At 46.0% G+C, this 22,884-nt stretch overlaps 1 protein-coding gene across 1 annotated transcript in view; it reads left to right on the top strand.

Annotated features, from left to right (window-relative positions):
* The window catches only part of prex2 (phosphatidylinositol-3,4,5-trisphosphate-dependent Rac exchange factor 2), a 209,451-nt gene that overhangs the window by 31,429 nt on the left and 155,138 nt on the right, over positions 1–22,884 (top strand). The window contains exons 2-6 of the mRNA XM_014181194.2: positions 3,802–3,873; positions 6,223–6,345; positions 12,725–12,829; positions 14,425–14,526; positions 17,046–17,207. Of these exons, the coding sequence (XP_014036669.1) occupies positions 3,802–3,873; positions 6,223–6,345; positions 12,725–12,829; positions 14,425–14,526; positions 17,046–17,207 (564 nt within the window). The remainder of the gene's footprint in view (positions 1–3,801; positions 3,874–6,222; positions 6,346–12,724; positions 12,830–14,424; positions 14,527–17,045; positions 17,208–22,884) is intronic.

Raw genomic sequence — 22,884 nt, 5'->3', positions numbered from 1 at the left:
GACTGACTATTTAGTCCTTTCCATCTCCATCCACCAGCACACATTCAATTATCCAGGCTACGTCCCAAATGGCACCCTATTCCCTACATAATGCACTACTTTTGACCAGAGCCCGGGTCAGAAATAATGCACTATGTAGGGTATAAGGTGCTATTTGGGATGCAGTTTTCGTCTTTCTTCCTCGTGTGGAGAGCAGAGCTGAGAGCAGAGCTGAGAGCAGAGCTGAGAGCAGAGCTGTTGTGCTGTGCTGTCTCATAGTTGACTCGGCCATTTCAATTGCTGAGGTGTTTAAAAGTCTAGGCCTTTAAAATCTATGTAATTTAACGCTTAGTTTGTCTAAGAGTGGCAAGACTTTTCTCATTAGTGTTCCCTAGTCTTAATGCCTCCCATAGTTTGCTTCGTAGGTGGGACACCAAGACCCTTAAAAACACACAGGGGCAGTTTCCCGGAACACACTGTCTAGTCATCCTGGACTAAAAAACATTTTAAATGGAGATTCTGTGTCTGCCCCCCCCCCATCATATTCTCACACTTAAAGACTGGCAGGTAAAGATACCATGTCCATGAGTCTAGCATGCGGTCTAACTGGACAAACAGTTACTGCTCATTAGGGTCCTGTAATGCCATCTGTCGTTTAGAGGACCACAGACAGCCTGGACAACCTAAAAAGACATTTGTTCAGCGCCTGCTGTTCTACCCGCTGGTGGCCGTCTGTCTGACTGCAGACAGTGCGATTCTACATGTACAATAGGTTTGCACTCAGTTTGCAATTTACTGCCGGCACTCTGTTCTGAGGTGCTAAGTACCTTCGGCCGGCAAATGCTATTGGTGTGCCTGAGCAGTAAGGGAGCGTCCCAAATGGCACCCTATTCCCTATATAGTGCACTACTACCCTACCCCCTATGGGCCCCGGTCAAAAGAAGTGCACTATATAGGGAGGGAATAGAGTGTTCATTTTGGGGGCAATCTGACTGATAAGACATAACTCACGTAAACAACTTCTATAGACAAACTTAACGACCATATAAAGCCAAAGCATTTCCTGTTAGAATTCCTCCAACGGAATGTTGATGACACTATCAACACAGACATGCTTTTATAGCTCCTAGTCTAGTGGGCAGATGGATGGAGTCTAGTTTGTACATAATCCTGACAATGCACTGACTCACCACGACAAACGTTATTCAATTCAACTGGTTTCAGTCGGCAGTAATTTGCAAACAGAGTGCAAACCTATTGTACATGTAGAATCGCACAGAAATGTCTGCAGTCAGACAGGCGGCCAAATGTCTTTTTAGGTTGTCCAGGCTGTCTGTGGTCCTCTAAACGACAGATGGCATTACAGGACCCTAATGAGCAGTAACTGTTTGTCCAGTTAGACCGCATGCTAGACTCATGGACATGGTATCTTTACCTGCCAGTCTTTAAGTGTGAGAATATGGCTTGTATCCCAAATGGCACCCTATTCCCTGTCTTGTTGCTTTGTGTGGTATAGTACTGGGTAGTGTGAGGTCATGAGGTGATTAAAGGGGGGGTCGTGTCCTGTTGTCTGTGTCTCCTCCTGACCTTTCCTCCTGACCTTTCCTCCTAGACTTAACCCTGCATGGGCTTTGGGCCTCACCTCCGCTTGTGTCCCAAATGGCAAATCAAATTTATATAGCCTTTCTTACATCAGCTGATATATCAAATTGCTGTACAGAAACCCAGCCTAAAACCCCAAACAGCAAGCAATGCAGGTGTAGAAGCACGGTGGCTAGGAAAAACTCCCTAGAAAGGCCAGAACCTAGGAAGAAACCTAGAGAGGAACCAGGCTATGAGGGGTGGCCAGTCCTCTTCTGGCTGTGCCGGGTGGAGATTATAACAGAACATGGCCAAGATGTTCAAATGTTCATAAATGACCAGCATGGTCAAATAACAATAATCACAGTGAACAGGTCACCCTATTCAATAGGGCTCTGGTCAAAAGTAGTGCACTATAAAGGGAATAGGTTGTCATGTGGGACACTGCCTGGGTCTCCTGACTGCAGGATCATCTCTCCGACACAGCCTCCTCTGTCCTGTCAACGTGTCACTGCGGAGGGCAGGCTGTACGCTGACCCCCTCACTTTCTCCCCTTTGACCCCCCCCCCCACTGACTGCACTCACAAGCAGGATCATCACTCCTTTGTTTATGGAACCTCTAGTCCGTTTGCCTGGCTGACACACAGACCCACACGGTCTGTTATTTTAACCAGGCAACTAGTGAATACCCCATGGAGGTGTTTTTGGAAGGCTTGACACATCATGACATTGTCCTGATTACCAGTAAAGTGTCTTGAGTCTACTTTCAGGGAGTATGTGGCAGAACATTGTTAAAGCAGAGGCTACATGGTGGACAATGGAATGGATGTCTGTACAGCTGATGTAATGGCAGGGAAAGTTTCTCACCTCTTGCTGAGCTCACTTACTCATATTTGACAGCACAATATGAACGCTAGCGGAATGAGAACCGTGAGTCATTCTTAATGTATGAACGCACAGCGGTGCTGGGTGGAGTTAAGATGTGAGAGTATGAAAAGCCCTATGCCTTTCTTTTGAACTAAGAGATTTCTCTTTGAGATATGATTTGCTAGGATTTACTTTCGTCATCGCTCGCCCGGCGTTCGTGACTGTGATTTGAGGGCATTGTCATCAATCTAACTGAGTGCGCCATATCGTTGATGTGTTGGGTTTTCAACACTATGGAATCATCCCAAATGGCACCCTATTCGCTTTATAGCGCACTACTTTTTACCAGGGCCCATAGGGGAGTAGGGTGTCATTTGGGACACATCCTCTCCTAACAGAAGGCAGAAATCTGTTTTTTCCTACTGGCTGTCTTTTTTTCTTTTGTTGTGAGTTGCTGTATTTATATGTCTGTCTCCTTCTACTTGAAGTGTAGCCTACAGCCCAAGGCAGGCAGTGTTTCCCAAACGCCAAAGTCTTCCTTGGTTGTGATTTAAGACTTGGTTCTGGCTTGAGAAATAGCTTTAATTCATTTGGTGGGCCTAAAAAAGGCCCAAAGCTTTAACGTTGCCTGGTACCCGTTGCATGAAAATGGTTTAGGAACCAGGATCCTAAGAGAACTGGAGAAAGTCAGAACCCTAACCATTCTCATCCATCACAATTCACACTGAATAACCGCCGCCCCCACCTCCTCCTCCCCTCCTCCCCACCTCCTCCCCTCCTCCTCCTCCCCTCCTCCCCACCTCCTCCTCCCCTCCTCCCCACCTCCTCCCCTCCTCTCCACCTCCTCCCCTCCTCCCCACCTCCTCCCCTCCTCCCCTCCTCCCCACCTCCTCTCCCCCTCCTCCCCACCTCCTCCCCTCCTCTCCACCTCCTCCCCTCCTCCCCTCCTCCCCACCTCCTCCCCTCCTCCCCACCTCCTCCCCTCCTCCCCCAGCGATCATGATTGCGACCTCCTTTGAAAGTTCATGCACTGCGTTTATGAAGTGAGCCCAGGTGTTTTTTTTACTCCAGAGCAAAGATCAGCTTTCACATGGATCAGGTGTCCATTCTGGTGGTTAGCAACTTGCACTGGCACTCTGCGGGAAGGGGCCTCCGCTCCAATCTGTTCTCTATCTTGGGCTGTGTCCCAAATGACACCCTATTCCCACATGGGCCCTGGTCAAAAGTAGTGCACCATATAGGGAATAGGGTGCCATTTGGGACGCGGCCTTGGGCTGTTAAAATGGCAGCTCTGAGAAGAAACCATCACGCGCCAAATGCAATCTAATCTTGGCTGGAGTTCAAAATAATATTTTATTTTTCTCTTCTACTCAGGTGTTTCTCCACCGCCTAAACCAGTATGCAGCCACGAAGATCGACAAGAATGTCACAGAGGAAACCGTTAAGGTGAGTCTTTATTCGTTATCCTGGTAATTACATCATAATTACTTAATCTAGTAGTTACTTAATGACTGTGTAATCAAGATCTGTGTAAAAATGTGAGTGGAATGTCAGAAGAATGAGTCCTTTTAGCTGCGTGGCTGAGTATAAACCTTGTTTTCATAACGTTATCCAATAAAAGGCCGGAAATTACAGCCGGAATCCAAATAAAACTCAACGTCTCTTGTTTGAGGGACTCTTTCAACCCAAAATAGACGTTTCTTCTGAATGAAGAAAAAAAATAGCTACTAAGGCCTAGGCATATACAGGAAGCAGCTGTAAATGTAATCTATTTGTATAAATGATTCCGGCTGCGTGAGGGAGTGGGACAATGAAGGATGCATCGTCGCTGTTGGGAGGGTCCTTGCCTGTCCGGGTGTGTCCCAAATGGCATCCTATTCCCTACCTTGTGCACTACTTTTGACCAGAGCCTATATGGGTGCAGGGCTCTGGTCAAAAGTAGTGTACTTAGGGTTGCAAAGCTACCGGTAGTTTACCAAAGTTACCGGAATCTTCAGTAATTTCCTTAATTATCAGATAGTCTATGGCAATCTATCGTAACTTTGGTAATTTATTCTTGAATGCATTTTTTTTTCTTTTCATATGTAGTATTCATTTATTATATCTGCCTCCATATTGTCCATGAACTTCTAGTAGGTACAACAAATGGTTCAAGAGAAAATGGCCTAATTAATGAAAAAAGCATCTAATCAACAATGGCATTATTTTCAATTAACTCTGCAACTCTTCCAACTGTGTTCACAACTGCCACCAGTTTGACGCCAAAACATTGTCAACAAAAACATATTTACATAGTCAAATAAATACGTGTGTAAAGAAATATAAAGGATATTTCATGCTGAAACCCTCATATTAAACACCAATGGTATTCACTGTGTTGATCGATTTATATTTAGGATCATGTTTTACAGCTTTGTCCTTCACATTTTTGCTTATCATTGAGTTATTTCAGATATTTGAAATACGATTAGGACACACAAAGGGACGTCACAGACACCTGTGATAATATGAAATATCCAAAAGGGCCACTTGATGTCTTGTGATATGCATGAGGTCTTTGAAAGATACCAACCTTCTGGTAGTTTAATGAAGTTAGAACATTTACCCTCCCTTTGCAACTCTAAGTGCACTATATAGGGAATATGATGCTATTTAGGGTCAGACTCCACTCTGTGGGCTTTGCTTATTCTGGAAGTTAAACATGCATTGGCGGAGGAGCGGCCTACGTGTTCCCGTGTCCTGTGTTTTGGAACACGCTGTGAGAACACTGGGGGGCAGGGGAGGAGTCTGGCGGAACCGGGGGAACAAGGTCAGACGGAGGTCAGGGTTCTAGAATGTCTTGGTTGTTGCTAACTAACAGCTGTCCCACTCCAATCCGCCATAGAACCTTGCTGTACTGGAACACTCCAGAGTGGAGAAGATACAGAACGGATACAGATATGATTCCATATACTGCTTGATGTAAGAATCATGTCAGTTACAGGTTTTCAATGTCGGTCTCTTGGGCGTTGTATATTGTCACACCCACAGAGTGCATAGTCCTCTTCCCCCTTCAGTTAGGGCAGTCCACCACAGGCACTATAGGCCCCCCTCCCCATCCACAATCAGACCATTATTTTGTGCTTAAGCATTGCCACATAAATGACATGAAAGCACAAAATAACCCAATCCCACATAAAGGCTAAGTTCAGCGTTCCATATGACAGAGCATATAAAATGTCTCTCCATTAACAATGTCTCTCTTTCCAGTGTTTTCACAAATGCTAATTTCCTCTCTCAACTCTAGAATTATAAGATGAAGTCAAGTCTGGGACTATTTCAAAGAAACCTCATCCGTTGTTCTGTGACTTCTGTCTCCCATCCGAGCCCCAGACAAATGCGCTCTTTCTCTCTCTCTCTCTCTCTCTCTCTCTCTCTCTCTCTCTCTCTCTCTCTCTCCTCGCTCATCTGTCCTGCCCCAAAATATTTAAAACGTTGTATTGCCCCCTATCGTCTTCCCTCACGACTAGTGGACTGAAAAGAGTGGGTCTTTATGGTCCAAATGTCTCCACATTGTTCTCTTGTCTACCAAGTTCATGAGCAGATAGCTGATCATGAAGGCAGGATACTGATCAAAGGATACTGTAATGTTGAGCTATTGGGACACACTCCTTGTCCTTGCTTGGCTAGGGTCTCTTGTCCTAATGTTTCTATGTTTACTTGGCTATGTTTTGTCAATGTTTTTGTATGTGTACCCCCTCCAGATGTTAGTGTATTCTGTCCCCTGGTGTTACAGTGTATTCTGTCCCCCTCTAGGTACTGTTCTCTAACCTGGAGGAAATCCTGTCTGTGCACCGTAACTTCCTGTCCATGGTAGAAGAGCTGCTGCAGCCAGACCCCCACGCTCACCACGAAGTGGGCCGCTGCTTCCTGCACTTTGTGAGTCTCACAGGTCTCCGTATCGCTCTGTCAATCCATGCTGGAAATGAAGACCGAATAGTGCTTTCTAACCACACATTTTTTTTTTTAAATCACTATCTACAAAACATTGCCTGTGCTTTGAGTTTCACAGGCTTCCGTAGCTCACTCACTGACTAGAGCAGTGATTCTCGAACAGTGGGGTTGTGTCTGATTCCATCTGGGAGGCAGCTTAAGATTGGATCACAAATATTGTTGATCAGTCTTATTTTTATCCGGTCAAAATACAATTGAAAATGCTTTAGATGAGTCGCAGCTCGAACAAGTTAGAGAGTTCCTTGGGTGCAGGCAGCTATTCTGGCTGACGCGAAGGAGTTTCAAACCCCGTCTTAACCAGGCCCATTCTCTCTGAGTAGGCTAATCTCTCTGGATGCGTCCCAAATGGCATCCTATTTCTTTTCTAGTGCACTACTGGTGACCAGGGCCCATGGGGAAAAGTTGGGACATACTGCACCTATTACCCATTGTTTCAGCGTAGTCTAATCTCTCTGCGTTAGTACAGGCCAGAGAGGAAGATCAGATGAGATTCAACACTTCAGATTTACTATCTCCTGTGCAGGCCGTATACTGCTCTGATGTAGCCCCCCTGTCGTAGATTAGATTTATCCTAGCTCTTTGATGCTGAGCTGAGCTGGGATATGGACCACTATATGATCTTAGGTTTCTGTAGGCCGTAAATCTAGAGTAGACGTCTGAAAGTTGACCCTCTCCTCAGTGGGTTACTATATTCTACTAAGGACCTGTAACAGGTCTTCTTCAAAGCTAGTTCTCCTCAAAGTGACACCATGACAGGGATGGGTTTTAACAGGTGACAAACTGTTTTTACATTTATTTACAGTTGAAGTCGAAAGTTTACATACACTTAGGTTGGAGTCATTCAAACTCGTTTTTCAACCACTCCACAAATTTCTTGTCAACAAACTATAGTTTTGGCAAGTCGGTTAGGACATCAACTTTGTGCATGACACAAGTCATTTTTCCAACAATTGTTTATATACAGATTATTTCACTTATAATTCACTGTATCATGATTCCAGTGGGTCAGAAGTTTACATAAACTAAGTTGACTGTGCCTTTTAAACTTTTAAGCTTGGAAAATTCCAGAAAATGATGTCATGGCTTTTGAAGCTTCTGATAGGCTAATTGACATAATTTGAGTTAATTGGAGATGTACCTGAGGATATATTTCAAGGTCTACCTTCAAACTCAGTGCCTCTTTGCTTGACATCATGGGAAAATCAAAAGAAATCAGCCAAGACCTCAGAAAAAAATTGTAGACCTCCACAAGTCTGGTTCATCCTTGAGAGCAATTTCCAAACGCCTGAAGGTACCACGTTCATCTGTACAAACAATAGCACACAAGTATAAACTCCATGGGACCACGCAGCCATCATACCGCTCCTAGAGATGAATGTACTTTGGTGCGAAAAGTGCAAATGAATCCCAGGACAACAGCAAAGGACCTTGCTTTGCTGCAGGAGGGACTGGTGCGCTTCACAAAATAGATGGCATCATGAGGCAGGAAAATTATGTGGATATATTGAAGCAACATCTCAAGACATTAGTCAGGAAGTTAAAGCTTGGTCGCAAATGGGTCTTCCAAATGGACAATGACCCCAAGCATACTTTCAAAGTTGTGGCAAAATGGCTTCAGGACAACAAAGTCAAAGTATTGGAGTGGCCATCACAAAGCCTGACCTCAATCCTATAGAACATTTGTGGGCCGAACTGAAAAAGCGTGTTCGAGCAAGGAGGCCTACAAACCTGACTCAGTTACACCAGCTCTGTCAGGAGGAATGGGCCAACATTCACCCAACTTATTGTGGGAAGCTTGTGGAAGGCTACTCGTAACGTTTGACCCAAGTTAAACAATTTAAAGGCAATGCTACCAAATACTAATTGAGTGTATGTAAACTTCTGATCCACTGGGAATGTGATGAAAGAAATAAAAGCTGAAATAAATTATTCTCTGTACTATTATTCTGACGTTTCACATTTTTAAAATAAAGTGGTGATCCTAACTGACCTAAGACAGGGAATTGTTACTAGGATTAAATGTCAGGAATTGTGAAAAACTGAGTTTAAATGTATTTGGCTAAGGTGTATGTAAACTTCCGACTTCAACTGTAAATATGTATTTGTTTTACATTTAATTGATTTAGAGCGACTTACAGGAGCAATTAGGGTTAAGTGCCTTGCTCAATAGCACATCGGTAGATTTTTCACCTAGTCGGCTTGGGGATTCAAACCAGCCACCTTTCGGTTACTGGCCCGACGCTAGGCTACCTGCCACCCCTATGACCTTGAATGACCTTGTGTACTTTCCAAATGGCACCCTGTTCCCTATATAGTGCACCACTTTTGACCAGAGCTCTCTGGGTCTACTCTCTATATAGGGAATAGGGTGCCATTACAGACTCAGCCCATGTGGTATCAATGGTATTTCTTTTTTTATTTCACCTTTATTTAACCAGGTAGGCAAGTTGAGAACAAGTTCTCATTTACAATTGCGACCTGGCCAAGATAAAGCAAAGCAGTTCGACACATACGACACAGAGTTACACATGGAGTAAAACAAACATATAGTTAAAAATACAGTAGAAAAATAAGTATATATACAATGTGAGCAAATGAGGTGAGATAAGGGAGGTAAAGACAAAAAAGGCCATGGTGGCAAAGTAAATACAATATAGCAAGTAAAACACTGGAATGGTAGATTTGCAGTGGAAGAAAGTGCAAAGTAGAAATATAAATAATGGGGTGCAAAGGAGCAAAATAAATAAATAAATAAATAAATACAGTAGGGGAAGAGGTAGTTGTATGGGCTAAATTATAGATGAGCTATGTACAGGTGCCATGATCTGTGAGCTGCTCTGACAGCTGGTGCTTAAAGCTAGTGAGGGAGATAAGTGTTTCCAGTTTCAGAGATTTTTGTAGTTCATTCCAGTCATTGGTAGCAGAGAACTGGAAGGAGAGACGGCCAAAGGAGGAATTGGCTTTGGGGGTGACCAGAGAGATATACCTGCTGGAGCGCGTGCTACAGGTGGGTGCTGCTATGGTGACCAGTGAGCGGAGATAAGGGGGGACTTTACCTAGCAGGGTCTTGTAGATGACCTGGAGCCAGTGGGTTTGGCGACGAGTATGAAGCGAGGGCCAGCCAACGAGAGCGTACAGGTCGCATTGGTGGGTAGTATATTGGGCTTTGGTGACAAAACGGATGGCACTGTGATAGACTGCATCCAGTTTATTGAGTAGGGTATTGGAGGTTATTTTGCAAATGACATCGCCGAAGTCGAGGATCGGTAGGATGGTCAGTTTTACGAGGGTATGTTTGGCAGCATGTGTGAAGGATGCTTTGTTGTGAAATAGGAAGCCAATTCTAGATTTAACTTTGGATTGGAGATGTTTGATGTGAGTCTGGAAGGAGAGCTTACAGTCTAACCAGACACCTAGGTATTTGTAGTTGTCCACATATTCTAAGTCAGAACCGTCCAGAGTAGTGATGCTGGACGGGCGTGCAGGTGCAGGCAGCGATCGGTTGAAGAGCATGCATTTAGTTTTACTTGTATTTAAGAGCAGTTGGAGGCCACAGAAGGAGAGTTGTATGGCATTGAAGCTCGTCTGGAGGACACAGTGTCCAAAGAAGGACCAGAAGTATACAGCATGGTGTCGTCTGCGTAGAGGTGGATCAGAGACTCACCAGCAGCAAGAGCGACATCATTGATGTACACAGAGAAAAGAGTCGGCCCAAGAATTGAACCCGTGGCACCTGTGGCACCCCCATAGAGAGTACCAGAGGCCCGCACAACAGGCCCTCCGATTTGACACATTGAACTCTATCAGAGAAGTAGTTGGTGAACCAGGCGAGGCAATCATTTGAGAAACCAAGGCTATTGAGTCTGCCGATGAGGATGTGGTGATTGACAGAGTTGAAAGCCTTGGCCAGGTCAATGAATACGGCAGCACAGTATTGTTTCTTATCGATGGCGGTTACGATATCGTTTAGGACCTTGAGCGTGGCTGAGGTGCACCCATGACCCGCTCTGAAACCAGATTGCATAGCGGAGAGGGTGCGGTGGGATTCGAAATGGTCGGTAATCTGTTTGTTGACTTGGCTTTCGAAGACCCTTAGAAAGGCATAAAGGTATAAGCAATGGTCTTTAGAAATCACCCTCATGGCTGTTTTGTGCAAGTCCAGTCATTAAGAGTGTAACCTGCATGACTCTGTGGTCGCTCACATGACCATGGCTGATGATCTCATGTCAGACTACCCAGCAGTGAGGCTACTGTGGTCTGTTCTCTCTCTGGAGCTATTACACCTATTTCAAAGAAACCTCGTCCATTGTTCGGTGACTTCTCTCTCCCTTCGAGCCCCAGACAAATTCTCTGTCTCTCTCACTCACTTTCCTTCTCCTCAGTGATTGAGGTCTCTTGCTGTAAGGCAGAGTTCCTAGAAAGAGAGGAATTGTGAAATCTCTGTCTAGTTCAGCTGAGGGGAAAACCCTGATGGGATCTGAGTGGGAGTGGGTTCTCATAGTAGAATCTCAGCTCTAATCGTTCCAATATGGGATAAGTTATGAAAAACTGTCTTTGATTTCAACATGCTCTTAACATACTGCTTGTCAAAGCTGGTTCTATCCTCACTATTGGTCGAATCCTTACTTGAGGTCTGCACTAGAGTTCTTAACGAGTCCAAAATGTTGGACCCGTTCCGAAATGGACCTGGGGCTTTCCGACCCGGACCCGATATGCATACATTTTTTTCTTTATATAGAGACCCCTTCCAAATGTACCCGAAGGAAACTAGACCCGTTCCGTATAGACCTGGTTGGATCTAGACCAGGTCCGATCCAGGTGAGGGAAGCAGCAGAAAATATATATTTTTGAAGCTACTTTTATTAACAGGAGCTGCTAAAGCGCGAGAGGATGGAGAGAGGTGCCGCTCTAGCAGGCGGGGAGGGGCCTTGCTGTGAGCGAGTGACAGGGTGAACAGGGAGGAAGGAGGGAGAGACAAGAGACATCAACCAAGGGGAAAGGGGGATACCTAGTCAGTTGTACAACTGAAATGGGTCTTCCGCATTTAACCCAACCTCTGAATCAGAGGGGTGCGGAGGGCTGCCTTTATCGACATCCACGTCATTGGCGCCCGGGGAACCAAGCCGACTCGCGCTTTAGTCGACTAATAGCTGTCATAGTCAGGTTGTTTGTCATCAAACATGATTACGTAATACCTGTCTTGACTGCGTCAAACCAGCAGAAGCTAGTTAAGCTAGCCAACGTTAGCTAGCTAGGCTAACTGAGGCTGCAGTGCGTGTGCTTTCTCATCCTACAGTTACAAATAACAACAACTCCATTCAGAATATTAAGTAGCAGCCTACCTGTTCGCTCCTGGTCGTTGTAGTCTATCCTTCTCCTTTAACTTTTTAATTCCTTCATTTTAATTTCATCTTCCATTGATTTTAGATATCTCCTAACTTTTGCTCCACACGGAGAAAGGCTCTATGACTGTAGCCTCTTGCCACTTTGATGACTTATGATTGGTCAACAACAAGCTACAGGCTCCACCGTGGTGAAAAGCAGGAGCGGCAGCACGAATTATAAAATGTCTCTCTCGCTCTACTGCAGCGGTCGCGTTCAGATCCGTACGAGCCCTTCACGATAAGTCAGTTAAAATTACACATACCTGAGACCAGTGACAACTGTGGATTCTGGATCCCGACCCGCTCGGGCCCCGGACCGGGTCTCAGGTATTCGGGTACAGGTGGATCCGTGAAGACCTCTAGTCTGATTTATGCCGTCGATCTGAAGATTATTTAGGGAATAGGATGCCAATGGGGCCTCAAACTCAACTCAGGACCTTGAAGCTAGTTCCACTGCATGTTTCCATCATTCCCCTCTAATCAAGAACTCATTTACTTGTTTGCAATTAATTATCAGGTAGAACAGAAAACCAGCAGGCACCGGACCTCGTAGTGTACTGATCTGAAGTTAGGATGTGGCCCTCCATTCATTTTGGTTTAGTATGAGAACCCATAGAGGTTTGATCTGAGTAGCTGAAGCCTGTGCTGCTGGGTAGTAATGATGATTTATAGGCCATGTCTCTGTTCAGTATCCCTCAGAGAGAAAGACTGGGGTGTTACGAGCATGTGAAGCCATGGGAAGAGGGGTTTGTCACGACGCATACATGTGGCTTCAACATAGAAGACAGGATAGGTCAACATGTCCTCTCCTCTCTCACTCCCTTTGTCTCACTCTCTGTCTCTCTGTCTCTGTCTGTCTCTCTCTCTTTCTGCCACTGTCTTTCTGTCTTTCTCTCGTCCCTCTCATCTTCTCTCTCCAGAGGAGTGGTTTTCAGATCTATGACGAGTACTGTGGGAACCATGAGAAAGCTCAGAGATTGCTGCTGGAACTCAACAAAATCAGGACCGTCAGAACATGCTTACTGGTGAGGAACCGCGCGCTCGTGAGTGTGTGTGATCTTTCCGGCCTCTCATTTCACTCAGTGTGTGCTGTTTAAGGTTGTTCTCCATGCTATACACACATACCTCCGGGCTTTATGGGTAATGTAATGCTACTCCTTCTCACCCCTCCTGTCTTTCACAACCGTATCGCTCCATACATTCACTCCTGTTATAAGAGCTCTATAAAAACCCTGGGACCTACAGCAGTGTCCGCCCTTCGGGAAGATACTCTATCTAAAAAAATAATAAAACACACATTAGCTTCAACCACATACATCTGCAGAGTCATGTTGTGGTATTGTAGAGGGCTATTTCTGGTAATTGATCATATGAGAAGTACACACATCTCGGCTGTGAGTGGAAGGGGACCTCTATATGATTGAGCGTTGTGTTTGAACCCGGCTCCCAGCAGGGAGAGGTGTGTGTGTGTGTGTGTGTGTGTGTGTGTGTGTCTCAGCGGGGTTAGAGTGGTCTTAATTGAATGCGATTTAATGGAGGTTTTATGGTCTTGGCTTTGGCGGGACCTTCCTGGCTGCTTGCATCAGCCCTGTGAGGGTCGTGTTACTCTCATAACCTCCGTCCAACCCTGGGCTCATAGTACTTGGGTTACCCCCCTGACCTCCAGTCCACTCTGGGCTTAAAAGCCTTGGCTTGCCCCCCTAACCTCCAGAACTCCAGTCAACCTTTGCCCTACTGGATGGCCCACTGACTGAAAGCCTGTCCAGTGTTTTATGTAGTGAGAAGGATGTAATTTAACACTATTTCACAACCATTAACGAAAGAGAATGAGGTTACCCCCTAACACCCCCATCCACCCCTGTAGGTTACCCCCTAACATCCCCTCAACCCCTGTAGGTTACCCCCTGACATCCCCTCAACCCCTGGAGGTTACCCCCTAACCTCCCCTCAACCCCTGGAGGTTACCCCCTAACACCCCCATCAACCCCTGTAGGTTACCCCCTAACATCCCCTCAACCCCTGGAGGTTACCCTCTAACCTCCCTCAACCCCTGGAGGTTACCCTCTCTCCCCTCAACCCCTGGAGGTTACCCCCTAACATCCCCTCAACCCCTGTAGGTTACCCCCTAACCTCCCCTCAACCCCTGGAGGTTACCCTCTAACCTCCCCTCAACCCCTGGAGGTTACCCTCTAACCTCCCCTCAACCCCTGGAGGTTACCCCCTAACCTCCCCTCAACCCCTGGAGGTTACCCCCTAACCTCCCCTCAACCCCCTGGAGGTTACCCTCTAACCTCCCCTCAACCCCTGGAGGTTACCCCCTAACCTCCCCTCAACCCCTGGAGGTTACCCCCTAACCTCCCCTCAACCCCTGGAGGTTACCCTCTAACCTCCCCTCAACCCCTGGAGGTTACCCCCTAACCTCCCCTCAACCCCTGGAGGTTACCCCCTAACCTCCCCTCAACCCCTGGAGGTTACCCTCTAACCTCCCCTCAACCCTGGCCAATGGCCACGTTGATCGTTTAAAAGAAGGCAAACAGAGGGGAGGTGACCAGGTGACTGATACTAATGTATCAGTCACCTACTAATGTATCAGTCTAATCGTCTCCTTTGCTCCTGTTAGAACTGTATGTTGCTGGGGGGCAGGAAGAATACAGAGGTTCCATTGGAGGGCTACCTGGTCGCTCCCATTCAGAGGATCTGCAAGTACCCACTGCTGCTCAGGGTGAGTCCTGTATGACCCTGTCTGGATCTCAGCTCCTCGTCCTTCTTGTTTCCTTGTCATCAGAGCTGTCCTATCTTATTCATCTAAGCCTCCCTCTATATGAAACGCTTGGTTGTCACGTCCTGCGCGCGTGCGCACACACACACACACACACACACACACACACACACACACACACACACACACACACACGGTCGCTTCTTCTCTCCGACAACAGGCAGACAGTATTCGGCACGCCAGCCTCAACAGCACATGCCACTGCCCCGGACTCCCACAAATCCCCAATCCCCAGACTCGGCCCTTTAACACACTTCAGTCATACTCCATCTTCATAGTCCATGTTTACCTTTGCCCACGTTAAAAGTGTGTGTGAAACAGAACTCTGTTTGAAACGCTGTTAGCGTCCTGTGCTGTCTAACTTCATGAATCTAGTTTAGATCTATGAATTCACACCGAGTGTAATCTAAACAGCCACCGGCACGAGAACCTAGATGGTAGATGTAGCAATAATCTGAGGCGTAATCTGATTCTCTGTCATTTGAAGTCTTACAGCTGGAACTGCCCAGGCGTTCTCTCTCAGGCTGCATCTGAAATGGCGCCCTATTCCCTATGTAGTGCGCTACATCCCTATGGGCCCTGGTCAAAAGTAGTGGCCGCCCTACATCGGGAATAGGGTGCTGTTTGGGACTCAGCCTCAGTCTCCCTGTGTAAATAGCAGCGATAAAGATCGCTGGTTGTACAGTAGAAACTATCCAGAGACCCTATATCTAAACAGCCGTCAGAATCTGACAGGCCAGGACTGTGTTTAGACTAGACAGATTTCCATCTCCACCAGACTGGGTCATGCAATAGCCGGTAGTGATGTGCAGTTTGCAAACGATTCCTTCTTCCTGAATGACTCTTTTTACTGACTCGAGTTCTGATTCGTTTTTTCCGAGTGACTCGTTCATTTTAGTTGTATTGATTTGCTGGCCGCAATGATTTTTATTTTATTTTTTATTTTATTATTATACTTTTTTTAGGTACTTTTTACCCCTTTTTCTCCCCAATTTTTTGATATCCAATTGGTAGTTACAGTCTTGTCTCATCGCTGCACCTCCCATACGGACTCGGGAAAGGCAAAGGTCGAGAGCCATGCATCCTCCGAAACACGACCCCGCCAAGCCGCACTGCTTCTTGACACACTGCTCACTTAACCCGGAAGCCGGCCGCACCAATGTGTCGGAGGAAACACCGTACACCTGGCTGACCGCGTCAGCGTGCATTGCTCCCGGCCGCCACAAGGAGTCGCTAGAGCGCGATGGGACAAGGACATCCCAGCCAGCCAAACCCTCCCATAACCCGGGCGATGCTGGGCCAATGGTGCGCCGCCTCATGGGTCTCCCGGTCACGGCCGGCTGCGACACAGCCCGGGATCGAACCCGGATCTGTAGTGACGCCTCTAGCACTGCGATGCAGTGCCTTAGACTGCTGCGCCACTCGGGAGACCCCTGCAAGGAGTTCTACAGCTGGAGTAATATGAGCTCCTCCGGGGAGACATGCTCCGACCAACAACCCTCTATCAGGTGCGCGCAGGCAAAATAGATCATGGAGGACAGCATAGAGGACAAAAAGATATGTGTCGAACTGATCATTGATCGCATGGTGCCAGAATGACTGCAATCAATTGAATGTTATGTTGGACACAGCTTTGTAGAAGCAAAACATACACAGCCTCAACACTCGAATGAATCGTTTGGGTGGCTGCTGCAGTTCGCGAACGATTGATGGCCTATTGGGCAAATCTCCCTTGAGGCAGTCAAGCCATTGCATTCCGTTCACAATTGTAGTCCGGTTGCGGTCGCAGCTAGTCCTCGTTTCAAAGGTATCAATAAATAATCATATTTGTATGCCTAGCAATCACAAATTACGTTACTGACTCAAATTAACGAAAGAAGTCGAAAGAGTCGTTATTTTGACTGAACGGGTCAAAAGGTTCAGAGTCAGTAAAAAGAGCCGAACTTCCCATCACTAGTAGCCGGCCGACCCACCAGGCTATCTAACTGTTATGTACAGTTACTGTTGCCTGCCCTCTCTGACTCTCTGACTCTGTCTGTCTGTCTGTCTGTCTGTCTGTCTGTCTGTCTGTCTGTCTGTCTGTCTGTCTGTCTGTCTGTCTGTCTGTCTGTCTGTCTGTCTGTCTGTCTGTCTGTCTGTCTGTCTCTCTCTCTCTCTCTCTCTCTCTCTCTCTCTCTCACTCACTGTTTCTCTCTCTCCTGGGATATTAGTCTGTTATGTACTGTAAATCAAAGAGGACTGTTCAGCGGAAGGGAGGGAGAGTGAGTGGGCACATGTACTAGGGGAAAGTTGTTGTTGCTGCATGTTTCCCACATCTTTTTTCAAATATAAAAATGATTAACCTTTTAATATCTATCCTGACCAGGCTTTTCACATTTTCCTGTGCTGATCTGTGTGTGTGTGTGTGGGTGTGGGTGCGTGTGCGCATTTCTTTGTGTGTGCCTGCGTACGTGTGTGTGTAGGAGCTGCTAAAGAGGACTCCTAAGAAACACAATGACTACTCCTTGGTGCTGGAGTCTCTGCAGGCCATGAAGGCTGTCTGTTCCTCCATCAACGAGGCCAAGAGACAGATGGAGAAACTAGAGGTGCTGGAGGAGTGGCAGTCCCACATCGAGGGATGGGAGGTAGGTTCACATGTACACTATAAAACAATATACTATATAGTACACAATATCCTGTTATATAATATATGCCATTTAGCAGACGTTTTTATCCAAAGCGATGGGTACATTTTCTACATTTGGGTGGTCCGGGAATTGAACCCACATTCCTGGAGCCTTGCTCTACCATCTAGAGGGATGGGAGGTGAGACATTATCATCTCAAACGTGATCCTAATCATTATTAAACATTATCCCCATCATACTGTGTTATACTGGAGAAACTAAAGGTCCTAGAGGAGTGCCAGTCCCACATTGAGAGCTGGGAGGTGGGTTAGACACCAGCAAATACAGCCCTTACAATATAGTGTATAGTACACAGTGGCACGTGTGTAACCGATGTGAAATGGCTAGTTAGTTAGCGGTGGTGCGCGCTAATAGCGTTTCAATCGGTGACGTCACTCGCTCTGAGACTTGAAGTAGGGTTGCCCCTTGCGTTGCAAGGGCCGTGGCTCTTGTGGCGCGATGGGTAACGATGCTTCGGTGGGTGTCAGTTGTTGATGCGTGCAAGGGTCCCTGGTTCGAGCCCGGGTTGGGGCGAAGAGAGGGACGGAACCTACACTGTTACATTGATGCTGTTGACCCGGATCATTGGTTGCTGCGGAAAAGGAGGAGGTCAAAGGGGGGGTGAGTGTAACCGATGTGAAATGGCTAGTTAGTTAGCGGTGGTGCGCGCTAATAGCGTTTCAATTGGTGACGTCACTCGCTCTGAGACTTGAAGTAGGGTTGCCCCTTGTGTTGCAAGGGCCGCGGCTTTTGTGGCGCGATGGGTAACGATGCTTCGTGGGGTGTCAGTTGTTGATGTGTGCAAGGGTCCCTGGTTCGAGCCCAGGTTGGGGCGAAGAGAGGGACGGAACCTACACTGTTACACGTGTACCTTTATAATGACAGGTGATTACTTTTTACATGTTTTATTGCTGTACCATTTCATGTAGTGGCTCATTTATTCAGGTTACTGTCTCCTGCAACTCAATGCTTTCCTACCTAAAGCTGTGACTAATATAGCCCCATTTAGCCCAGGAGTAGCCATTTATGAAGAATGACTGGTAGCATGAATAATGAAAACTACTGCCGGCTGAGGCATGGTGAATGTGAAGTAAATTACCTGCCAACAATGTTTTGTAATGTTTACACAGCATACACACACACACACACACACACACACACACACACACACACACACACACACACACACACACACACACACACACACACACACACACACACACACACACCACACACATACATACATACACACACACATAAATAGTTTCTGCCTGGCCGGACCAACCGTCTTGTTAAATCCTCTCACGCTTTAAGGTGACTCCTCCAATCATCATCAGGTTCATATCAGTACTTTGACTTTAAAGTAGGAGTGTTCTTTTTCACGTCCGGCTTCAGCTAGTCTTAAAGGGGATGTGGGCATCGGTGGGATCTTAATGGTGCTGGTTGTATGTCGTCGGGGGCCGGGGGCCTGGGGCCTGGGCTGCTTATGAAATTGACTTGGCTTAACACTGCATCCCAAATGGCGTCCTATTTCCATTATAGTGCACTACTTTTGACCCGGGCCCACCCATAGGGCTTTGGTCAAAAGACGTGCGCTTTATGGGGAATAGGGTGCAATTCGGGATACATTCAGAGTCACGGAGAGTCACGGAGAGTCACGGAGAGTCACAGAGAGTCACAGAGAGTACCCAAGACATGGATCATCCAGTGCTGAAAGAAGGCTTCTTAACAACACTAGGCCCTTGTCAGAGAGTCAGCTTCATTTTGAAGAGTCATGTTTTGATTACCATGATTTTGATCAGGTATGATAAAGATGGCTGTGCTGTGGTTTTCATCAATTATGATAAAGATGGCTGTGCTGTGGTTTTGATCAGTTATGATAAAGATGGCTGTGGTTTTGATCAGTTATGATAAAGATGGCTGTGGTTTTGATCAGTTATGATAAAGATGGCTGTGGTTTTGATCAGTTATGATAAAGATGGCTGTGGTTTTGATCAGTTATGATGGAAGATGGCTGTGGTTTTGATCAGTTATGATAAAGATGGCTGTGGTTTTGATCAGTTATGATGGAAGATGGCTGTGGTTTTGATCAGTTATGATAAAGATGGCTGTGGTTTTGATCAGTTATGATAGAAGATGGCTGTGGTTTTGATCAGTTATGATAAAGATGGCTGTGGTTTTGATCGGTTATGATAAAGATGGCTGGGCTGTGGTTTTGATCAGTTATGATAAAGATGGCTGTGGTTTTGATCGGTTATGATAAAGATGGCTGGGCTGTGGTTTTGATCGGTTATGATAAAAAGGGTTCTAGATTTTCCAGATCTCTCCAGAGAGGTCAGCTCCATGCCACTGTGTTGTTTTACGGGACTTGTTGACAACAGAGTGTGCTGTTAGTGTCAACTGTGCATGTAGGCCTGCCAGGCTTTCTGGGTTGCATTACAAATGGCACCCTCTTCTCGTTATAGTGCACTACTTTTGACCTGGGCCCAAAGGGATTCCCATTGGGCTCTGGTCAAATGTAGTGCACTATGTAGGGGATAGGGTGCCATTCGGAACTAAGCCCTGGGTCACAACAAAACACACCACAGAATCAGAAACAGTTGGATAATCTTTTATGAGGAAAATGTAACTGGAATGTCTTCTTATAAAAGACAGACACAGCCTGAAATAAAATGATCGTGACGGATGCAGACACATTTTGACACTGGCTTAATCTTTCTGCCCTGTTAAACCCATTTAGCAGGAGAGGGACATTCTAAACATTTACGTTTGCGGCCGGGCTAACTTTGTCATACAAACCTCCTATATAAGTCCCAAGTGGCACCCTATTCTCTCTTAGAGCGCACTACTTTTGACCAGTAGTGCACTATATAGGGAATAGGGTGCCATTTGGGACGCACACGCTCTGAAAGACTGAAAGGAAGTGAACTTGATGAGACTCAAACTGTTTGTTGGACATGGTGTTCTAGCCCAGGGACAATCTCTTCTGTCTTTAACACAACAGATTGTTTATTAAGCACAGACTGACCTCTTGGAAGAGAATCCAAGTGTCTGGTTTAGCCTTTAGAGGTTCTGGTTCGTCAATGGCTATTTGTCAGAGTGTTACTGCAAATTGGGAAAATAGCAACTGAAACACACACACACACACACACACACACACACACACACACACACACACACACACACACACACACACACACACACACACACACACACACACACACACACACACACACACACACACACACATACACAAAGAAACTAAGAAGTGTAATGTGTTTCAGGAAAAGGGTGGAGTAGCATGACATTTGCACGCCATGGTCTTAGAGCTGTTCTGTGGTTTCCTCAATAGCTTTTATTAATTATAAACATTAGGTAATTCTGGAGCAGGTCACTACTCTACAAGCCAGACACTGTTCTCTATTAGACGGGCCTCAAAGAGAAAAAAAACTGAAAAGAGACAGAGCAAAAGAGACAGAGCAAAAGAGAGGGGGGAGCAGATTGAGAAAGAGAGGGTGAGGGGAGAAATGGATAGAGACCAAAGACAAAGGCAGATGAAGGAAAAGGGAGAACAGAGCGAAGGAGAGAAATGTCTTGTATTTCTATGTGTGGGTGTTTGAAGAATGAACAGAAAGGATGGAGGGAGGGAGGAAGGAGGGCCAGCCGAACGGCCTCAGTCAGTTTTTCCTCTGTCGCTTCCAGGTCGCGGCTGATAGCTCGTTAGTGCAGAACCTTCTCCGCATCTGTGTGCCCTTGGGTCACCATGGCAGCCAGGTTCACCGACCCTGCCTTGGGAGAGAGAGTTAAGCTGTGTCCCAAATAGCACCCGACTCCCTATGTAGTGCACTACTTTTGATCAGGGCACTATAGGGATTCCCATAGAGCTCTGGTCAAAAGTAGTGCACTATATAGAGAGAGGGTGCCATTTGGGACACAGACAGGACAGGGCGAGGGACCACAGTGGTCAACAGAGCGATGGCTGCCAGCGGTTGCCACGACGATGATTGCCCATTGGTCAAGGCTTCAATGTCTGTGCTGTGTCACCCGGTCACTTGGGTCTCAGTTTGGAAGTGGTAATAGTTATGTCCAAAACCCGAAAACTTAAAGCAGACATTGAACATCCCTTTGAGCATGGTGACCTTATTAATTACACTTTGGATGGAGTATCAATACACCCAGTCACTACAAAGATACTAAAAGTTACTGGAGAGGAAAGAATGTGCTCAGGGATTTCACCATGAGGCCAATGGTTACAGAGAGTTTAATGGCCGTGATGGGAGCAAACTGAGGGTGGATCAACAACGTAGTTACTCCACAACACTAACCTAATTGACAGAGTGAAAAGGAAGGAAGGCTGTGCAGAATAAAAACATTTCAAAATATGCATCCTGTTTGCAACAAGGCACTAAAGTAATACTGCAAAAAATGTGGCAAAGCAATTAACTTGGTCTTGAATACAAAGTGTTATGTTTGGGGCAAATCCAATACAACACATCACTGAGTACCACTCTCCGTATTTTCAAGCATGGTGGTGGCTGGATCATGTTATGGGTATGCTTTTAATAGTTCAGGACTGGGGAGTTTTTCAGGATAAAAAATAAATTAAATGGAGCTTAGCACAGGCAAAATCCTAGAGGAAACCTGGTTCAGTCTGCTTTATACCAGACACTGGGAGATGAATTCACCTTTCAGCAGGACAATAACCTAAAACACAAGGCCAAATCTACACTGGAGTTGCTTACCAAGAAAAGAGTGAATGTTTCCGAGAGCCGAGTTAGTTTTGATTTACACTACCATTCAAAAGTTTGGGGTCACTTAGAAATGTCCTTGTTTTCCATGAAAACATACAGTGACAAGAAAAAGTATTTGAACCCTTTGGAATGACCTGGATTGCTGCATAAATGGGTCATCAAATTTCATCTGATCTCCATCTAGGTCACAACAATTGACAAACACAGTCTGGTTAAACTAATAACACACAAACAATTATACGTTTTCATTACGTCTTTATTGAACACACCGTGTAAACATTCACAGTGCAGGGTGGGAAAAGTATGTGAACCCTTGGATTTAATAACTGGTTGACCCTCCTTTGGCAGCAATAACCTCAACCAAACATTTTCTGTAGTTGCAGTTCAGACCTGCACAACAGTCAGGAGGAATTTTGGACCGTTCCTCTTTACAAAACTGTTTCAGTTCAGCAATATTCTTGGGCTGTCTGGTGTGAACTGCTCTCGAGGTCATGCCACAGCATTTTCAATCGGGTTGAGGTCAGGACTGTGACTGGGCCACTCCAGAAGGGGTATTTTCTTCTGTTGAAGCCATTCTGTTGTTGATTTACTTCTGTGTTTTGGGTCATTGTCCTGTTGCATCACCCAACTTCTGTTTAGCTTCAATTGGCGGACAGATAGCCTTACATTCTCCTGAAAAATGTCTTGATAAACTTGGGAATTCATTTTTCCATTGATGATAGCAAGCTGTCCAGGGCCTGAGGTAGCAATGCAGCCCCAAACCATGATGCTCCCTCCACAATACTTTACAGTTGGGATGAGGTTTTGATGTTGGTGTGCTGTGCCTTTTTTTTCTCCACACATAGTGTTGTGTTCCTTCCAAACAACTCAACTTTAGTTTCATCT

Source organism: Salmo salar, chromosome ssa29 (genome assembly GCF_905237065.1).
Source record: "Salmo salar chromosome ssa29, Ssal_v3.1, whole genome shotgun sequence".
NCBI lineage: Eukaryota > Metazoa > Chordata > Actinopteri > Salmoniformes > Salmonidae > Salmo > Salmo salar.
The sequence above is the reverse complement of the archived record's forward strand: the minus strand, read 5'-3'. Positions and strand labels throughout refer to the sequence as shown.